Genomic DNA, 22,510 nt, shown 5'->3' with positions numbered 1-22,510 from the left:
CTGGATGGAGATGAAGAAAGCAACTATGGGACAAAGCCAAGAAAGCCAATAAAAATAAGAGAATTGAAATCCAATGCATTGCCTAGGCTAAGGAGAGAAAATTTAAATTTTCCTTTTAGAAAGCTTGTACTAAGAGTAAAGGTTCCCTGCTGCTAGCCTAAAAGGACACTGGAGTATTTGCCAAGCATACTCATGCTACAGTTAACAGTGCCACAACATGTTTTGCCTTTCCCCCCAGAGTAATCCCCAATTCAGGAGTACTGCTGAAGGCCACAAGGTAAAGCAAACTTAACAATTTGCATTAAGAACAGTGCCATATTTTGAAGGAAGATTAAAAATACTAGCTTAACATTGAAATGGCAATAATTTCAAAAAGTTACAGTTTTGTCTGACTCTCAAAAGCTCATACCCTGGAAATCTAGTTGATCTTGAAGGTGCTACTGGAACTGAATCTTGCTCTTCTATTACAGACCAACACAGCTACCCACGTGAAACAGTTCTAAGTAAGTGCAAAAATGCACAGGTAAACATGTTTTATTTTAAAGCTATACAGTCTCAATCTACAGGAAAATATTACATATAAACTGCATTTTAATTTTGACAGTGGCATGAACAAAAGTGATTGCCAACTGTGCCATTTGAGATTTCCTTCCGTTTAAAAGATGACATTTAAATGCATCAGAAGTTATCAATTATCCCTTGCCTCTACCTTCCGTTCAGAAGACATTTTTAGCCATCTGAACACAAAGTAGACAAAGTAGATAATTTGGGTTTTTTTAAAAAAACAACAACAACATAAAAGTCTGTGAATAAAATAGCGAAGATCCTCAACCTTCCTTATGCCACAGATGCAATTAAAGGTAAAACAGCAAAGACAGTTCTTAAACTTATGTTCTTACAACAGCAAGGAAAAAAAAATTGAGCAATAGCTAAACTGATATTTTTATTGTGGATCTTAAGTTATCTATCCAAGATAACCCAACTCTCTGCAAAAATTTACAAGTTATCACAAGTCAAAAATATTTCATTGAGGTGTTTATAACAAGCTGTTGCAGACTATGGCACAATAAATGAACAAAACAGGATGTGACATGCCTTATTCTTCCAAAAGGCAGGCATAATTCAATTATCCCTTGCCAAGAGGACTCTTAGAAATCACAGTGAAATCCTGAAAATTCTCAATCAGTATAGTTAAGTGGCAATATTTCAGGGTAGCTTGGCACCCAACTTAAGCACTAAAATGTCTTCTTTAATTCATATTCTACTACACAACACAATAGCAGCAAATGCCTTACCCCTCACACTTCAAAGAAGTCTATTTGTTTCAAACTAGAGGGAGGGGCTGACATGTTGAAAATAGCATAGGAAGAGAGCCAGTGAGAAATCGGTGCCACACAACTGTTTGCAGAGTCCAGCTAATATACACCAAGAAACAGAGTTGGAAGAATAGACCAAGCCCTGCTCTAGTATGAACTGACCTCATAGGAAAGTAAGCACTGTATATATTTCCATTTTTCCCCAACATTTTTGTGTTTTTTTCCAGAAAAATAGGATTCTGTCCCCCCCCCCCACATTACTTTGAAATTTCCAGAAATTTTACATGTCTAAATGGAATTAAGTGGAAGAAACAATGAGATGGGAAAATAGAAAAGTGGGAATGATTGTTTTTTTCAACTAATAAAAAATCTGAGCTAATGAAGTAAGATGGGGGAGTGAATGACTGAAAGAATGAACAAAGGAAGATAAGCAGAGACTGTGAGAAAGGATGAGGAAATTTATTTGAGCCTTAAGAAGCCCTAAAAGCAACATAATCTGCAATATCCACACATGCACCACTAACACGTATGTCTGCTCTGTGTACAAAAAAAAATTAAAAAATCATGCCAAATGACCAAAGCTTTTTGATGAAATAGGTAGTCTGAGTGCATATCCTCCAGGCTTCTCAAAAGCTACAGGACATGGTACAGAATAATCCACCAGGATGGATTAAATTTCCAAATCATTTTATCAAAGTACTCTAAACCTCGGGGGAGGGGGGGATGACACCAACACTTCCAACTCCCCTCCCTCAATGGAAACCTAAATATAACTTCACAGAGCAAATAACACAGCTCAGTAGATCCAAAAGCAGCTGAAACATGTCACAGGGACAAAAGAAGCAAGGGAGCTATTTAACCTGGGGTAAAATTGTCAATTGTGTATGAATAGTGTGCCTTGAAACTAAATATACAGGCCTAATTTGATCTTGAGCAGGGGGTGGGGAGGGGAAATAACCAACTATTGTTGATCGCCCTGCTTATTCTTTACATACTTGCTGCACATCTTCCTTTGATATTGACGTGCCTGCTCCTCCACCAGTTATGTCTGAATGCAGTCCACGCACCCAACCAAACAGTGTACACAACGCAAACATTGTCTCTTGCTTTCACATTAACTTTTTTCTCCATACATGGAAAAAGTGCTGCCAATTGTTCAAAACTGTTTGACTAAAAATAATTCAAGAAAACACAACTCTAGTCCTCATGACTGTGTGCTAGTAAACAAACTGTACAATCCTAAACAGTGTTACTCCAGTCTAAGCCTATTGAAATCACTCTTTTTAGGATTGTGCTGTAAGAGTTTGAAAAAATTAACTTTCAGCAGAAACTTGTATGCCTCTGTGATGGATTGCATTTTTTAAAAGCTTACAAGTGCTGTAGAAACAGCTGAAGGACTGTTAAGGGTTACTTCTTCACAGAAACTGAGAGCCTTGAGTGACAGGCTACTCTACAAAATCTGATTGGGTAGCACAAGCTGAACAGAGAAAGACTTCTGAACTGGATGCTGGGGAGGGAGGAGCCTGATTTCCACCCTAGCTGAGAGGAGTTGAGTACTGACAATTTGGAGAGTCAGCCCTGACTGAGAGCGGTTGAATACAGACAGAAGAACTCGAGGAAAGTTGGCAAGAAAGTTTGGGAAGTAGGTAAAGACTCCCATTCAGGCCAAAGAAAGGGGCTAGATCGAGAATTTCCCTACCCAGTCAAACAGAGAGTTAGCTCTGAAGAGAGAAGAGATTCCTGGTCTGGTGTGGTTAGAAACTGCCATTGGAGACCTTAAGAGTCAGTTAAAAACTCAAGACAAGTACTAGGGGATGGAATGAAAAACAAAGCTGCGTGTCAACACCTCACACCAAAACGCTTGACACGCCTCCAATCATCTTTACAGAGACATTAAAAACAGAAGCAGGAAGAGAACAGGCTGATGGGAAATGTTATGGGCTAGCTTCCAGGGGTCAGAAACATGTTCTCCCTGTATACATGCCAACCAGTAAAAGTTAAAGCACTCCAGGTCTGTCTCCACACTCTCATCAAAATGCAACATTCTACCTCATCATAAGCTGCTAAGAGGTTCAACAATAGTATCAGGGAAGTATTCCCTTGCTGATTTCATGAACAAGTCTGAACTTCCAAAATCAGGCCAGAGTTAAGGTGATACAAAACACTGTAATGAAACATCAGAATGCAGTGCTAAACAGAGTTGCATCATTCTAAGCCCTGCAACTTCAAAGGACTTAGGGCATAATTTTGCATATAGTTGCACTGTTAAGGGTTAAAAAACTGCCTACTACACTGTGCCAGAAACCACACCCTTGCACAGCTACTCACAGTTGCTTAACAGCCAACACTGACATAACCAGTTAGTGATTGTAAAAATTTAATGGGCCTTACTGCACTGCCACATATCCTGACACTCCCACTAATAGCCTCAGAATGGTAAGTTATATAGAGAAGGGTCCTCCCCCATGCCCCATTAGGACTTCAGAACATCTAGTGCACATTAGTTCTCTTCAGGGGCTAGCACAAGACTTCTGTGGACCAGCATACATAAATAAGCAGGACGTTTAGCCTGGAACCAGCAGCTTGGTATTCTATTAGTCAGACAGATTTTAAGCAAGATCTTTGTGGAAAGCAATTGAATATGAACTCTGCCTACCCTTTCCCCCGACCACACTTTCTGACATGTTAACCAAAAAGTGGCAAAAAAGAGATGAGAAATGAGTTTTCAAGACTTAGGGCAGATGAATGTGAGGAGATGTAAGGCAAGCCACTTGAAAAGAACCACATGGCGATTTGAAATTTCTATCACTGCACAAACCCAGCATGGGGCTTTTTTCATAGCACACTGAAGAATTTCCACATCTAAATAGCAAGCAACTTTACACTTTGCAGCCTCTCCATGAGGACATTTTAAGTGCCCTTGACTCCAGTTTTGAAAGAAGGTGGCTGTGAAGGTCTATCATATCAAAGCTTTGCTCATCACAAAGTGTTCAGGACAATCTGTTTAATTAAAAGCAATTCAGTAAATTCTGGGCCAGTGTGACATTTTACAGCATTAAATAGCTACCCAAAGCTTTTAAGTAAATTGCACTTTTTTTCCAACCCTCATTAATCAGAAGCTCCATCACCTATTATAACATAGAACTGAACTTGATCATTCGTGTAGAACAAATAGATTTATCAAGAAAACTGCAGAATTCTCCCACTTTTTTTCACCAGCAAAAGCTCAAGAGTGCTATCCAGCATTTGAGAAATACCTTCAGAGAGAGACAAACAGAGACAAACTTCATGGATATATGAAAATAAAAATCTATGTAAGACTCAGGGTTAGCTCATTTATATACTCTGCCCAGATATTACTATTCTACCAGTACAGCACAAAGTTTGGCACAGGTGATATCAAAGTATTTCACTTCTAGCTATCACTATTGCAGGAAGAAGTTAAATACAGGTGGAAGTTTGCATAGGAGATACACTCTCTTTCCAAAATGACTCTGGAACACCAAATTCTCCAGAAAAGCATAAATATTAAGCCTCTCTTGTACATGTGTGAACTCAGCCCCAATATCCTATGGCCCTAGCATGCAGAATGGCCTGCCTTAGGTCAGGAGGGCTCCTACACTCCTGTCATTCTGCAAACTAAGTAAAAAAGGAATTGTTCAGGAGAGCTTTTCTACAAAGGCAATAGGGCTATACTATAAGAGAATAGTTCAGGAAGGCATTTTATAAAGGAAATGGGCTGTGGATTATACCACTATGAACAGGATGTATTCTCAGTTTGAAATGTGGTGCTGGAGGAGTTTTGCAGATACCATGGACAGCCAAAAAGACAAATAAGTGGGTACTAGATCAAATCAAGCCTAAATCCTCCCTAGAAGCTAAAATGACAAAACTAAGGCTATCGTACTTTGATCACATCATGAGAAGATAAGATTTTCTGGAAAAGTCAATAATGCTAGGAAAAGTGGAAGGTGGTAGGAAATGAGGAAGACCGAAAACAAGATGGCTTGACTCAATAAAAGAAGCCATGTCCTCCAGTTTGCAGGATCTGAGCATGTCTGTTAATGATAGGACGTTTTGGAGGTCTTTTCTTCATAGGGTCGCCATAGGTCGGAGGCAACTTGATGGCGCATAACACACACACACATATCAGTTTGCTGCATCTATTACTTTGCTGCTGTTTCATGGTTTTCTACTGATATAATACCACTTTTCTTCATTATACCCACACTCTGTATCATGCCTAGTATCCTATGCTCATTCACATTTCAATAATCCTAGTCCTCCTAGTAGTACATGTTCAATGGAAGTCTCCTCATATTGATTGCATTGACCTACACTATGTTTATTAGATACCTCTTTGTAGGCACTGTTATCTATTTCCACTGTGTAATCCACCTTGAGTCTCAATGAAAAAGCCAGACTGTAAGTACAGTAAAAAGAAAGGTAATTGATTTTTCATATTTGGCTTACTGTAAGGAGTCTCAATGCCATTCATATAACTAAAAATGCTTACAAGTGACATACCACCTAAACAATATAGAGTGAACCTCATTCTCTTTCTTTCCCCACACCCCCAATACAACTATCAAATAACCCAAATATCACTTTCATTTGAGCATTATCATTTTGGGTAGTGTTCCATAAACTGCATCTGGCTGTGAACTGGAAACTTCCATAAACAAATATAGCTGGAAGTTAAATTTTTCTGCATTAGAAACAGAGGAACAAAAAACTGCCCCCAAGAGATATACAGTGAAACACGCTAGACATCTATCTACTGAGATGGTTTTATTCACTCTAGCAACATAAGCAATGAGCACATGGTATGCTTCTCATTTCAGTAATCTGAGAAAATGATAGCATTTTGCCAGCATTTCAACAACTTTATCATGAAGATTTAGCAATGATAATACATTGATGAAATACACTTAACTTCTCTAGGACTGCATGTTATACGGTTCAGGTTTCTCAATCACACAACAGAACACGCAATGCCTGCATACCAATCACGGTGGTATTTTAAGAATCAAGTTTTGTATAGAGTAACAAAAATACTAACATGACACCAACGTGAGCAACATTACCTACTTAGAAATCACCACGTGTTTGCTGAAACTGGTCAAGAGCAATAAGATATTTGCTAACAACCCCAACCAGCATTATTTAAAACATCCTGAAGGCTTCCTACATCCTGAGCACCATAATAATCTCTAAATATCAGAAACAGCACTGATCGTATAGTCCATTATAACAAAGATCTTTTAAAAGCCCCAAATCCTATATTATCTATAGACAGACATCCACAGACATCACCTTATTTAACACTTGCTTGTCTTGCAGATGACTCACTGAGACTTTCTCCCATATAAACCTACCTGGGATTAAGGGAGAGTTGTCTAAGAGCAAGATTGCATTCTTGCACAACATGCATTCATTTCAAGACAGCTTGAGCAAAATATTACACTGTGGAACCAGCTTCCCATGAACAAGAAAGGGATTTTACACAGACATTCTGTGTGAACTGTGGCCAGGCACAGCAGTCCTATTAGGAAACTGATCAACAGTCTTGCACATGGAAGAAAGAAGAAACTCTCCTAGAAATTCATTTGCAACAGTAGCTTCAAATTAAGGCCTGATGTAAAACAATTTCATAAGCCACAAATGACTAAGAGGACTGTGATGGAAATTTTGCAGATTTTGTAAATGGTTTAAATAGCCCCAAGCATGTTAAATGTAGCTGCCATTATCCAGTTCTGAACTGCCAAATATACTACTAGAGGTGGGCACAAAGCAAAAAAAATGGCAGTTCATTTGGTTCGTGGTTTGTCATGGTTCATGAACTATGAACTTTCACGAACTTGCCTTGGTTCGTGACCTGATTCATTTGGTTTGTGAAAACATCACTTCTGAGTCGGCAGAAGGTCTGCAGAGAGCCCATCCCCACCCCCCGTTGCCTACAAAACTGATTGATCGCCACCAGGTTGTCTGCAGTGATGAACCGAAATATGAACCAGGCAAAAATTCATCACAGTTCGTGAGAAATGAGCTCACACGAACCACTGGTTTGCGAACTACAAACTGGCCCGGTTCGTGACGAACTTTGGTTCGTAATTCGGTTCATGCTCACCTCTATATACTACTAAAGAAAAGGCTATGGTAATAAAGGGCATTTAGAATAATCTAAAAATATAAACCCTCTAAAAAAATTATGATTCATAAACAATGAGATTCCATATTCTCCATTGACTATTAATTTAAAAAGTATGTATATATATCAATTATAATGACCCTGCAATGTTGCTATTCATCTAAGCCATTTTACTGTGTTTCCTCATACCATAAAACCGGGTTTGTTCAGTCATATTTGACAAAATGTATACGTAGAATAGGATGGCAAGTATGGAAATGTATTTCCAGTTTTTCAAAATCGTCATCACTGCTGTAGACACTCAAGAGAACACTAGACACTCAAGTGACAAAATAAATAGATCAATTCCAGCCATAACAGAATGTACAGAGGTAGCTGTTGCACCAATAAAAGCACATGACATTAATCAATACTGAGCAATACTAGGCCATGTACTTGTATCCTAGATGAACTTTCAAACTTGGCATGAACTGTCTGTGTGTTTTTTTCTAACTGTTAGGTAATTCTAACAGGTGTGCTTTAATCTTTTGACAGTTAATTAAAATAGTGGACTCTATCGAGATTAATGTTCCTCTATCAGAGATTCAACCAATAGTGATCACTCAACTTAACTTTTTCTGTCACTTCTCAGAGATTTATAGTTTTGTTTTGTAAGTTTGAGTATAATGTCATTTTTTACTAATTGGAAGGTTATAAAATAGAAACTATGAATAGTCAATGAAGCATCAGACCAATTATCTTTGGTTTGTGCTATCATGTGAATAGATCTTAGATATTTGCATATGATGACTTATAAAAATGCAAATTCAGATAGAATGGCAGAGCTCTGATGGAAGAAATCTCTTGAGAGAATTTAGGTGAGAATTTATTTTTACCTATGCATTTCATAGAAACTTTGATTATGTTAAACTTGGAATTTATTAGGAAATGTTAGCAAATTTATTTCTTATTGCCTTTCTGTGTTCTGTTTTTATAGGATTTATATTAATAACCATTTATATTTTAATTACTTGCTTCATTAAAAACTAGGGTGTATTTTCAATAAAGTGAAATAAATTCTAGACAGGTGTCTGTGTGTTTGATAAAGAGTTGCAAAGCAATATTGAACCCTATATAAATAAATGTACTGATAAATAGGTGGTTCAAAGAACTTATGTGTTTGACAGGTCTGAGAACTAATTGCTGAAAGCTTTCCAAGAGAAAAGATACATCTTTCGTTTGGTTAAGTAGAAGCTTAGTTTCAGACACGGGCAAAAGCTCGTTAAATAGCTGCCTGCTACACATTCCCCTCTACCGAGCTGTCATGTTTCCCCAGATTCACAGGACGTCACTAAAAACCATAAAGACGCCTTTTCAAACACCTGAGCAGAGAAATCATTTAACTGAATAGTGACACAAAAAGCAGTGCTACATGATCAGTTGGAACAGAGTACCAGAAAGGGCATATACCAAAAGATTTAATCTGAAGCTGTAAGGGAAACCAGCTACAGAATTAAAAGCTCTGCAAAGAAACAAAGCCAAATTACCTCCTCAACAAAAATTTAAAATAGATGTTCTTCTGCAGTTACATTCATAAATTTCGAACTCTGAACACTCAATGAATAGACATGGAAATGGGCGTTTTCTAAACACAGACTCTAGTTTTGGCCCTTGCCACAAATCTATGTCATTTCCAATACAAGGCTATAAGTGAATCAGAGGTCATAATAAGTTCTTAACATGCTGTCTGCACAAAATATGACGTCAAGATTAGGATAATGATATTATCAATGCCATAGAAGTAGAAAAGAGGTAGGGTCCAGTAGCACCTATAAGACTAACAAAATTTGTGGTAGGGTATGAGTTTTCGTGAGCCACAACTCACTTCTTCAGCTGTGGCTCATGAAAGCTCATACCCTACCATAAATTTTGTTAGTCTTATAGGTGCTACTAGACTCTTGCTCTTTTCTACTGCTACAGACAAACTAACATGGCTACCTATCTAATGCCATAGAAGTTAGTCTTCCCCTTCAAATGTTATATCCATGCATAATGTTACTTCCCAATCACAGCACCGCAGAGTGATTTCATGATCTCTTAAGATTTTTTTTTAATATGAAAGATTCCACACAAACATCCAAAACATACCAGAAATCGGACTGAAGCTGCAATCTAATCAGTATTTCAGCAATGTACTTTCCCAAGCTTATTACGTTATTCAGTCTGGCTTCTTACTCAATTACTGCCTTGGCAGATGTCACTGCTGATGAAATGTGATTTATGAAATAAAGCCTTGCAATAACTATAAATCTAACTGCTACCAACCAGGAAGAGAAAGCTTGAGCAAATATAACAACTATATACATTAGAAAGCTGAAGGTTACATTTGTTATTCCCCAGTGCCACATTTGAACACTGACAAAAATCAGTCCTTTAGACAAGAATTTGGTTAGGCACCTATATGAAAAGGAGTCCAAATTTGCCAAATCTCCCTATCAGTTTTGCAAAGACATGTTACTGGAAAGAATCAATTCAAGGTATGTAAATATAGATCTATTACATCCTGTTGCAAGAAAGGAAAACACTACCAATTGTTTGCTTTGCAACCAAGAAAAAAAATGGCCAACAGAAAATATGTGTCAACTAGTTCCAGATTTTTGACTGATAAGAACTGAAGCGAATGAGTTCACATCTCCTTCCTTTGCACCACAGAGTGTTTTAGACAGATGTTAGCACCTTTCCTTCTATACTAAAAGCTGAAAAAGAGGCAAGAATAAAAACAGCATGGAAATTGAAGCAAACAATATCCCATATAGGTTGCTACATTCAGACTTGTTTCAGAGTTTTTAAATAAAAGCCAAAGTAGTTGTTGAGTTAAAACAGCAGTCACTCACTAACCTTGTTGAGCCTGTGGGCAATTTTAGAACTTGAAGAATGAATAGTGGGCATTTCAACAAAATGGCTGCCAGGGGGGATTGTCCCTCCCAAATGTTAGGCAGTTCCAAGACAAGCATACACCCATGAAGAAGGCAACTTTTTTCTGGGGAGGGGGTGCTCCTTGGAGAAATGCATGTGATACCTCCTGGGCCACCTCCTCTGAACCACCTCCTGCTCCAATGAGATGAAGGAAAGCCAGGATTGGGCCTCTGATTTGAGGGAAAGGGGAGTGGGCACCAAGAAACATGTTGATGGATTCCCTGGCACCCATGTGTCTATTCCCCACATTTAATAGAACTTGCCTCTAATCTGTTGTCACAATGTTAAGACATTTCTCTATCCCACATCTATAGCTGCTGGTAGCAAGAGTAACAAAATTAACAAGGCTGCAACTTCAGGACACAGGTAAATTCTTCCAGATGTTATGAAGTGGAGATCATTCTTTGTTCCATGCACTGTTTAACATTTGTCTTATGAACTTTTATCAGGGCTATATGCAAATCAATTTCTATTTGTGAAGGTCATTAATGATGGGTCCTAAGATCAGCCTCAATTAAAACAGAATAGTCAAAAGCCACTCACACCTGCCCACATTCTACGTGGTGTGCTACTATATATGAACAAGCAGGGGACTTCCAAGGACTTGCAGAGGTCATCTCATTTTCCCCTTCCTCACATTTCCTCTTTTCTTTCCATGAAAGTCCCCATAGCTTTTCCTTTCTTCTCTCCCCACCCATCAGCCAACTTATCTTTATCCTGCTGTCTTCAGCCTTCCTTCCTTCCCTCCTCTTGCAGTCTCTACCCAGAAATACTATGGCCAGTTGCAATTTGCCAGCAGCCAGGCAGGACCAAGTTATGGGGCAAGGAATCCACAGGGACTTGCAGGAGGTACTTTGTTTTCCCCTGTAGCCCCTTCCCCACACTATTTCCCCAAACTGTTAGATATATTGATTGATAGATACAATCCTTTAAAGTGGAGAGCAAGCAATGAATCAATACTTGAAGAAACCTATGTGCCATTCAGATTGTTATACTTAGGTCTGCAACACAGTATCAGTCTAAGCAACCAGGAACTTCCTATTATATAACCTCAGTTAAAGTTCAAGTTATTGTTAGAGCTTGAGCCACACACACTGAAAAAGAGCTGAATGAATGTAAGTAGCATAAACAGAGCCAGAATTCCTAACTGCACCCATACAGCAAACAGCATTTTAGTTTTAGGCTGAGCCAAGAGTTAACACATGTCTGCAAATAAAAAAAAACACCTTACATCTGCCTTTATAAAATGTTTAGGGGTCAAAATCAACACTGAGACAACTGTTTCATATGTTACCACAGAGATAACATGTGATGATGATCTTACCTGAAAGTTTAATCTATACATACGCATCTTGTGTACACATATAGTGAACCAGTAGCCATACACAATTCCCAAAATATATGCACACAAAGAAGTCTCTACATGTACACCATTATCTACCAATGGGATTAATGCTAATTCCTGAATAAAGAGTCTAGATGTGTAGGCAGAAATTCGGAGTAGGAAGATTGTAATGATCCTACTTTCCCTGTATGGGGAAGACGTTCATAAAAATTTGATCTGGCTTTATAGCAAAGACATTAATGCAAAAGGAACTATTTTCTTCTTCCTTTAAGTGCCTCTAACTAAAGGCAACAGTATCACTGTATGATACTGTATATGATACTCCCGTCTCCTGACAAATATGTTTGTACATTTATTTAGAAGATTTGTATGCCACCTCTCCAGAGAACCTGCTTAAGGCAGCTTACAGAATAAAACATACCATACCATAAAAGTCATTAGCAATAAAGTATTAAAAATCCAGCCAGAGCATAAAAACAGCATAAAGCATTTAGCAGGCTATAAGCTGATACTAAAAACTATTTTTAAAAATCAACCTCTTAATTGAAAGAATGATTTGACCTAGCATTTATAAAAAAATAGGCTAGTCACCATGTGAGCCTCAAGGGGAAGGGCATTCTATGGAAGGTTGGTGGTGCTACCACTGAAAAAAACCATCTCTGGTAGCCAGAAGACTTACTTTTTTAAAAATTATTTTTTAATTTTATTTATAGAATTAAAAGCACAATAAAAAGGGCAGAAAGCAAAACTAAAGAAAAGGATAATAAAAAGCTTACAAGAAGAAGAAAAGAGAACTTAGAAATAAAAGAAAACAATAATATATATTTCATTTCCATTCTTCTCTACATTTATCTTTTTTTAACAAACATCATACTTAAAATTTAATCTCTCCAAAAAATTTCCTCTACTACCTCCCTTTTATTTGTTTTTTCCCAGATTTATCTTCTTAAAAATCAAAGCCACAGATCATCAAATCATTTTTCCTTGTTTCACGCAGAAAGTCAACAAGGGGATTCCAGTTAGCCAAAAAAGTAGACAATGTTTTATCTCTGATCAAAGCTATACATTTAGCCATCTCCGCTAACTCTGTCATTTTTGTAATCCAATCCTCAGTTGAAGGCAATTCTATGCTTTTCCATTTTTTGCGCATATAAAACCCTAGCTGCTGTAATCATATACAAAAATAAAACCCCATGCTGATTTTCCAACTGTTTGTCCATTAATCCCAACAAAAAGGCTTCTGGCTTAAACTGTATAGTAGTCTTTAAAAATTTTGTATTATCATATGGATTTGAATCCAGAATTTTCTAGCCTTACAGCAAGTCCACCAGAGATGATAGAATGTTCTTTCTTGTTTCTCACATTTCCAACATTTATTCGACATACCTTTACTCATTTTAGCTAATTTGTAAAGGGACATATACCAGTGATACATAATTTTATAAAAATTTTATTTCAGTCTAGCAATCAAAGTAAATTTAAGCCCCTTTATCCACAAGACTTACCTTTTGAAGCTTTGTCATAAGGAGCAGGGCCCATAAGAAGGATCTTGTCAGGCTAGACATTAAGAAGCAGCATTGGAGGCAGAAATTAGAAACAGAGGAGCAGCCAAGAACGAAGAAAAGAAGGATTAACCGTTCTCTTCCATTATTTATCTGCTCTAAATTCCACACATATAAAGATACAGGGACATCATGCCTTTTCTTCTGCAGGTGGAAAAACATCTTGGAAAGGGAAATTTTGAGGAAACAGCAGGAAGAGAAACAGTTAAGCAGCCCCACTTCCCCTGCGGCTTTTCTGGTCCCACTGCATCCAATACAATTTTTCAGATTAAAACAAGACATTGGGAGACTGTTCATATATCTATGTATTTTCTGATTGGGTTCCTAAGAAATTACATAAGAACTTGCAGTATCTTCATGTGCTTGCAGAACAAAACAGCTAGCCTTAAATAGGATCTCAGAAAGTGACAAAGCTTGCATGTCACTTTGTTGAACTAGAATATATTAATCCAGTTACAAACACAAAAGTTATGATCATGTCCCTCTCTTACAATCTGGTAAAACAACAGTATTTGTTGTTTCTATCTGAGCACCAGCCATACCTCCTAAAGCAGTCCAATAACATCTCAAGAGGATCTCTCTGAACAGTTTTCCCTTTCACAAAAATTAAAGGCAACATATCTTTTTATGTCCTTAAGCCGTGTAGGCAAGGGTCATGTAACCCTTGCTATACACAACTTCAGTACATTCAACTACCAATATTAGAAGAGACAAAGAAAAGAGGACAGGCTCATGTGAAAACATTTCTGTTAAGTTGCTCCAGTCTAAGCTCACTGATTACATCTGGTTTAGGCTGGAATAACTCTGCACAGGAGACATCTGCCTTTGTGAAATAATTCTTCTCAAACCCCATCAAAGGCATAAAATCAACAATCTGTTCAAAGGAGGCAAAGAGCACTAAACATCAACTAGATATACTCAGCACAGACCAACATACTCAAAGGATAGTTAATGCACAAATACAAAACTAACACTCAGGACTGTTCAGCAAACTACCACGTCCATTCAAAGTGCATTTCATGGCAGAGCCTTCTCAAGTCTGATGGCATACATAGAACTAGAAGCACTTAATGAAATTTATTCCCTACAGTCACTGGAAGTTAAAACAGGTGCAGCCTTTTTACTGATTTCCCTAACTGCTATCTAAAAGGAAAGCAGTTACCCGTGCTGCAAATTCTATCCCACGAAAGGACTAGAACTGCCTTTGCAATCTTTGTTGTAATAGGCAGGCAGGCAAACATCTGACCACTCAAAAGGAATATTGTAACAGAGAGGAAGAGGAAGAGAAGGGAGCTTACAAAATGATAAAGCAAGAAGAGACCAGAGAACAACAATATGGGGGTAGGGGAATAGCATTTCACAGCCCAAATTTTACAAGGTTCCCCATGACCAGCAGTCATGAACATACAAAGATGCTCAGGGCTTGAACAGAGCCTCAAAGTTCATTTAAAAACACATGTCTGTTCTCCCTGACAATTTGAGCTGGAGATTATTTCTCTGTCCTGTCCTACCTATGATGCAATCCATCAGCCAGTACTACTTTCACAATACTGCCATTCTATTTGGGGGCTGATTAATTAAAAGAGCAAGAAGGGACTTAAAAGAATTCAAACCTAGATTTCTTCAAAATGATCAAAAATTTAAAGAACCTTCTCTAGGAATTTGGAGCTCATAATTCAGAAAGAAAAAAGACTAAAGGGAAGATTAGCGGTGTGTCACTCTCACGTAACACTACAACCCATTTAAATTGATTGGCGGTCAAGTTCAGGACAACCAAAACTGAAAAGAGCATTTTTTTTACACATTTCGAATGTGGTGAGTATGGCACCTATTGTGGTTTTTAACAGCCATCAGAAGTTCCACGATTAGAGGCATCATCAGTTGCTGAAAGACAAACAAGAGGAGTGTCCTGCTTTCATACCGTGTTCTATGCTTCTCAGAAGTATCCATCAGACCATCATTACAAAGGCAATGCTGGAACAGATGGACCCTTCGTCTAATCCAGGAGCACCGTGCTTATATATTCATGCTATTAGAACATTATTTAAAGAAAAAAGTTCAGAGGAAAGCAGCTATGCATTTTGCAAGTTTCTGTTTCATTGGTCCTCCCCAACTCCCTCTTCATATCCTTTCTTTAAATATAAATTCCTGTTACCAACCAGCCTAACCACCATTAACCATATGTCCCCACAGACATTAGAATGCTAGAGCTAAACAGGTTTCCAATTTTAGCCAGAATCTAAAACTACTATGAAGCTGGTATTATGTATTTTATGAATGTTGTACCCTGTCCTGAGCCTGCTTGCAAAGTAAAGTGTCCGATCTGGGTTAAACAGGACCCCCTTTGGTTAGTTTTAACCATGACTAACATTGCTATTGATGTAACAATTAAGGCACAGCAGCCCTAATGTGTATTTCAGGAAAGGGAGAAGTGAGTAAGTGATGCTGTAGCCACCTCCTAATCGTTTCACCATAGTTATGAAATATATTTCATTTTTTACGCGGCGCCTCTGTCAACGGAGCTTATATCCCACCCACCTACATTTTAACCAACAACACTTAAAAATAGAATTACCAGTATTATATTTTTTTAAAAAATTGTGCCCCACCTTTCCCTAGCTCAAGACAGCGAATAACTTTATTATTATTATATTTGCACCTGCAAAGTTCTATCACCAGATCCACTTTCTGCATGCTACATGACATTCAGCTGTAGCCACACAACACAGCCTGCAAAAGGCAGGGTAGCCAAGTCACACTGAGCTAACAATAGAATCACTTTGAAACTTACTTTAAAACCCGACCTGCTTCTTTAACAGAAGATTTTTTTAGGCCCACCTGTATCCCAATCCCAATAACAGTTTTAAGAAATCCCACTGGGACTAAACCAAAACAAAAACACAAGGTAATACATTATATACTTTTAGGAGGAAAAGGCTTGCATCTGAAACACATGCATGACTAAAGCTGCAACGCACATGCATGAACTGGTGAGTTAATGAAATCAGTGGGCCTTGCTTCCTAGTAAATATAGATTGGATTTCCTGATTCTCTGTTCGCTCTGTTAAGTTCGCAAGTACTAATCAAAGAAAAAGGAACTAGAACTGTCAAGGAAAGGAAATAAATTACGTGAATGTTCTGGAGCACAAGAAAATAAAGAGCAATAATGTGTTTAAGAAAAAAAATTATGAGTCTTCTTGGAAAAGGGAGCATCATGAATGGTAAAGAAAATAATCACATTCTGCTGCAGGAACCTGCTATAGAGACAATATTTCCTGTACTGACACTGCAATCTGGAGTAAGCTCTACTGAGTAAACCTGAGTGGACCTGCTTAGGATTGTTCACCGAGTGTCAAAGCTCCCTTAAGCTTCCTGTGCTCTGATCAGATATGCAAGTTTCACAGGGTGGCCATTGCTTCAGTGAATTTGCAGGGGAGGGAGGGGTGAGAGGAATTAGAATTGTTCAAAGCGCAAAGAAGAAAGTTACCCCCTGCCCTTGCAATGAACTTCAATGTTTGTGTTCTATTGAAGCACCTGTTATTTAGGGAACTCATGGCTGCTTGTAGCAAGCTTTCTAGAGGACTTTTTGAAGTACACGCAAGCCACTGATATGGCTAAAGTAAAAGAAGCATTACAGAAATTTTAAGCAGCGCTGAACACTTATATCTAGGAACCTGTTAGAACTTGAGGAGCCAGAAGCAACTGAAGGCAGATTTCCCCTCAAAAAAAATGTGTGCCTGCTTTAATTACAGACGGTTTCTCAAGCATGTTCAAGTGAAAATCAGCTGTAACGACACAATGCTCATTCTTTATTACTTACCTCTAAGGTCTCTCCACACACTGTGTCAGCACAAAATAAGCTAATGGCACAACACTTTTTTTCATTTTTAAGGTTTATACAAAAGAAAATAAAAAGCAAAATATTACCAGTAAAAAGCTATTTTGTCCCCAAGTTTATTCTCGTAGACATTTCTGTCCAGCAGATTGTAGCAAATGTTAGTTGTAGCCCCTTTCATCCATTCAATGGAGATTTTTCCTTTAGTGACATCAAAGTTGTACTGCAGAAATGGTCCACTGTGTTGGCTTCTCCAGTAAAATTCTTTGGCGATATCACCCCAAAATTCTGCAGAAGAATATATTAAAATGTTTAGACATCAGCAAATAGCTAGAGCCATCTAAATAAGACAAAACTTAATTGGTCTTATTTCAGGAAGAGAATAGATTAAGAGACTCAAGGATGCAAATGACTACAGCTGAATTGACATGGTACAGAAGGATATTAATTTCACCAGATATTAGCTTATTATTGAATAATAATAACTGCACTTATATACCACTCTTCTAAACAGATTAGTATCTCACCCAGAGCTGTGAACAAGTTAGTGTTATTATTATCCTCACAATACAGCTGGGGAGCTGGGGCTGAGAGGAGGGGCTTACCCAAGGCCACCTCCTGAGCTCATGGTAGTAGTGGGATTAGAACCAGTAGACTGCTGATTCGCAGCTGAACCACTGTGCCACAGCAGCTCAGTTTATTTCTCACAAACAACGAGTTCATAAATTCTTTTCTCAAGATTGCATCTATATCTTATATACTTGAGGGCAAATCACATACATTTCAATGGGAACTTTATCCAAGTAATCGGACTTTAAGAAAGCATAATCTAATTAAAATATGTGACTTCTTCCCATTTTGAAGACTGCAAAATTACAATTAAACTGCATCTTTCATGCATATATTAAAAATGATCCATTTCTACTCAACTTCATGAGAAGTCAGATATGAATCCAATATGTGCCAACGTTATACATTTTCTGCTTTATCCTTACTGCAAATTTTTTTTGAAACATGGCATTGCTAAACTGTACCTTCAGCAACTCACCCCTAAAAGTTTGTGCCACCTCTCTCAGTCACTGGCAGCAGACCATCAATGCCATCTGACAGCTTGAGAATATAGCCATTTATAGAACAGCAGCACTGACATATCTCACAGAACCCTGAAACTTAACACTACAGCCATTATATGCGAGTACAAAATACAAAGGGCCCATTGGTGTCTCAGAAAGCTGAAGAATAGAGAAATGTCTCACAAGGAAATCTGCCTAACATTTTCTCTCTGAATATATCTTCATCCCTGAGGCACAAACATCTTGACAGGGCCTCCATGTAGTAAATTCGGAATCAAATGGGGTGCAACTATCAGATGCATGCAGAAATATCTATGACAAATACAACAGTTAAAACCAGGCACACTCATGTCTTACTGTTTTCACCTCCAGGAAAGTATTACTGTTGCATTTGCACAAGTCAAAGGAAGGATTATTACAGCCATTTAGCTAGGGTGCTTCCAGCAAGACCTCCCAGGTACAGTTGATTGTATGTTCCCAAGCCATACAAAATACTGCCAACAATAAAGACACTTTACAACAAACATTTTTACTATCTAACCTATCTATATAACTGGCTCACCTGTTGTTCACTATACCAACACTGTAATACTTAATTTCTTTTTGAGTACTGTAAAACCTGAGTCTCTTTAACAACCAAATTTACGCCTTCTTAGAAACTGGCAAGTACCACACAAGATAAATTATTTCAGTTTCCCATTCAGAAAGAGGAGGCTATTTTGGCTATGCCATTTGCATTTAAAGCACACTGGCAAGTTTTATCTGTAGACCTCAAAGAAAAACCAAGAACTTCTCTCCTCCACTCCAATGGAAAATTAGAATGTGTCATCTACGCAGCTTTCTCAAAGGCAAATCTCAATCTAGCATCTTTAAATCACTTGGAAGAAAACATCAGGTACCTGTCACTACGAGAACCAACTAATCAAAGTTATGAAGCCAACACTATCTGACAAGATATTCTGACATGTATGCATCCTCTTGAAATTACCTCAGACTGGCCCTTGGCTTGCATTTAAACCTACTCACAAACAGCAGCAGTTTATTCCAATAGTAATTTCAGTGAAGGTCTTTCACTTTTACACTGATTGCAATGTCAGAAGAGATACAGGTATTGTAGACACTACAGAATTGAAGTACTGCCAACATTACGGCTGAAGTCAATGAAAGTATGCATGTATCACACACACATTAACAGAAGTGTGGAACGTTACTTCTTTCCCTGGGATTTGCCTCTGCGCACAAAACCATATCTACCAGTCTCGGACCCAACTGTAGCTAGCTCCTAAGTAACATTTAGGAGGCTGCCCATGACTTTAGGTAACTCTAGCAGCCCCAAAATTAGCACAATATGATACAGGCACTGTTGCTGGCCTACTGGCCTCATAGGTGATATAGAAGAGAACCTTGCTGGCCCCAGGCAACCACCAGACTCCAAAAGCTAGCACAGAAAGAACCCAAACTATATTACTGTCCTTCTATATGTTCCCCCATGCCGCTGCAGCACTATAAGAGCACTGCCACAGTAATTACACCATAAGCAAAGGCTTTGACATATCAGACCAGGAAGAAGAAAAAACATACATACAGATGTATATTTGGATAACCAAATAAACACACAAAGAAAGCTGTGTTAGGTGATAACTGTATATTACCATATTCAGTCTTAGCACAAATTAGGAAAATGTCCCCTGAACTTGGCATGCCTGAAAGAACAGCAGCAAACATCTAAAAATTTATAAACTTTTGTACATAGTGCAGCAACATCCAAACTACTGCTGCTTTCAGCAGTCTCCAGTGAGAAGAAAGGTGGGACATAATGAAGTAAATAAACAAACAAACAAATAAAACACTAACACAACTAAGCAACATTGTGGCTTCTTAAAATGCTGGCTCTCTGCTGGGATTTAGACGCATCACTTGTTTCACATACTTCATCTACAAGGCAACAACAGATTGGTACCCTACCCTATAGGGATTAAGTCCATAACTACCTATAACAAGCATGATGCCAAGTGGCTGTGCACCCAACTATGAAAATAAAGATACGGCACATTGTGGCACTAACAAGCAGGATTTGAGTCCACTGGCGCCTTAGAGACCAACAAGATTTTCAGGGGGTAAGCTTTCAAGAGTCAAAGCTCCCTTCTTCAGATATCTTCCTTCTTCTGAAGAGAGCTGACTCTGGACAGCTCATACTCTGAAAATCCTGTTGATCTCTAGTGCCACTGGACTCAAATCCTGCTGTTCTACTGATACCAGCACGACTACCTACCTGAAAGTGGCACAGGCAAGGCTGCCTCTCCTACAAAGGTTACCTACAACAACCCAGCAAAGTAACCCTAGCACAAACACATCCGTGTCGCGCAGGCTACCCGGTGCTGTCGGGTGGCACACAGACGCAAGGGCCGTCCATGCTCTGATCGCCCAATGGGAACGTAGGGTGAGGAAGAGCCCTGCGAAGCTCAGAGGGCGGCCGCGACTCGTCTTCGGACACTCAGGAATACAGAAGAGGAACTGGCATTCAGCCTGCATCCAGACAGGCAGGGGCGGAGGTCGTGCGAAGCACATGGCGAGGCAAAGCGAAGGATGGGGAACCAGGCGGGCCCCGAGCCCCATGTGCTGAGGGTGCTCACTGCCTGCCCCGTGCAAAGCGCCTCAACGGCTGGCGAAACCTCCTTGGCGGGCGCAGCTGTTTCCCGCCCAAGCTGCAGGCCCGCGGGTGGCTGGCTCTAGACCGGCCGGCCAAAGCGCGCCCTGCCCTGTCTGCCCGCCGCAGCCCAACTGGGCCTGGCTTGGCACTCACCCTGCGGCTCCTCCACCGAGCGGCGGTAAAGCTCCCTGTACTTTTCCAAGGAGGGCACATGCGCCTGCCGCACGAGTTCTGGGGGCGCCCGGTACAGCCCCGCAGCGCGCTCTTCGTCAGGCAGCACCATCCTCGCGGCTCCAGGCGGGCGAGCGGACAGGGCGAGAGCCTGCAGAGGGGAGCCGGCCAGCAGCAGGCACTGAGCGGGGAACGCCGCGGCGGGGCCACCTCAGCCAGGCTCCGGCTGAGGGGAGGAACCAGCGGGAATGGGAGGGTGGCAGCCAGGCCCCGCCCAGGGCTGCCGGGAGGAGGGAAGGGAAGCCGAGCCGAGCGCCGGGATTCGCCTTATCGCCCACGAGGTGTTGCTTCATTCTACGTCCTCAGCCGCCGCGCCGAGTCTCAGCAGATCCGCCCTCTCCCCGGCGTCCCTCGCGGGCAGCGTTGTGAACGGAGAAGCAGAAAACAGTTAGCTTCGGTTTAGTTATCAGCCTCCTCATCCGTTTATCGAAGGTTCATGACCACTTCTTATTTTAAAAAATAAGCCTGTGAAATTCCGTTCGTATCTCCGTATTAGCCGTGAAAAAAGCTGGTTCACACACTTGTGGGAAGATGAGGTGGCAGAGGCCGGAGACGCTAGAATAGACTACTAGTTCAGACTCCAGGAACTGGATTCCGAATTCCTTCATATCAAGAAAAATTGTAGAGTATTAGCTGAGCAGGGAGAATGGTTGAACTTCCTCCTTTACTTGCGGTGCTGATTTTCTGCATGTGTGGTGGATAAGGAAGTATGGGATCCTCGGCTTTCAGTTTGAAGCGGTTCATTCCATTCTGTGTGTAGGAATCTGGCATAAATCACGAACGTACCACTTTTTATATGTGCGCCTATGTATACATAAACTAAATTGTTCTTACCATGACGAGTATATAACCAGTTGGATACTAACCGGGGACAAACATGCACGGAGAAATGACACACAAGCATTTATTTTAAATTCTAGATGCACTGAGGAGAGAGCAATAAGCTGCTTTAGATCCCCAAACACTTGCACTGTTGTTCATGGCAGCAAATGTCTAAATGCCTGACACGGAGCAGAAGCTCTCACATGCTGATAGGATAATAGTTGGAATAGAATGGTCAAAACAAGGTTCTGATCTGCTGTGAGGAGCCATCTTTTCTAGGGCTGTCAGCCAATCAGGACACACTTTGAGATCAGCGTTGCCAGGCATAAGAAAGCGGGGAGGGCAATCGGAACTGATACTCCTTTACATCCAAAGACTTCTTGCCTGGAACAACAGGTTGCAGGCCCAGTTAATTAAGAAACCTGCTCTTTCCGTTCCGAGGGTGGCAAGCCAAAACTGGGTCTGTGGAACTCATGAGTCTGAAACCAAAGTCATTCAGGCTAAGGCACAGAGATTTGTGGCTGTTCTGTACAGTGAACATAACTTTGTAGGCTTTTTGACATATGAAAA

The 22,510-nt window shown here is 39.7% G+C and overlaps 1 protein-coding gene across 2 annotated transcripts in view; it reads right to left on the bottom strand.

The window, feature by feature from the left end:
- ACSS2 (acyl-CoA synthetase short chain family member 2) overlaps nt 1-21,283 on the bottom strand; it is a 57,995-nt gene extending 36,712 nt beyond the window's left edge. For both annotated transcript variants that reach the window (XM_054979167.1, XM_054979168.1), the window contains exons 1-2: nt 21,041-21,283; nt 17,257-17,452 (exon numbers count right to left, since the gene is read on the bottom strand). In XM_054979167.1, the coding sequence (XP_054835142.1) occupies nt 17,257-17,452; nt 21,041-21,170 (326 nt within the window). In that variant the 5' untranslated portion in view covers nt 21,171-21,283. The remainder of the gene's footprint in view (nt 1-17,256; nt 17,453-21,040) is intronic.
- Between the last annotated feature and the right edge of the window lie 1,227 nt (nt 21,284-22,510).

The sequence above is a fragment of the Eublepharis macularius genome, chromosome 5 (genome assembly GCF_028583425.1).
Source record: "Eublepharis macularius isolate TG4126 chromosome 5, MPM_Emac_v1.0, whole genome shotgun sequence".
In the NCBI taxonomy this organism is placed as follows: Eukaryota; Metazoa; Chordata; class Lepidosauria; order Squamata; family Eublepharidae; genus Eublepharis; species Eublepharis macularius.
Note: the sequence above shows the minus strand (reverse complement) of the source record. Positions and strands in the feature narration are given on the sequence as shown.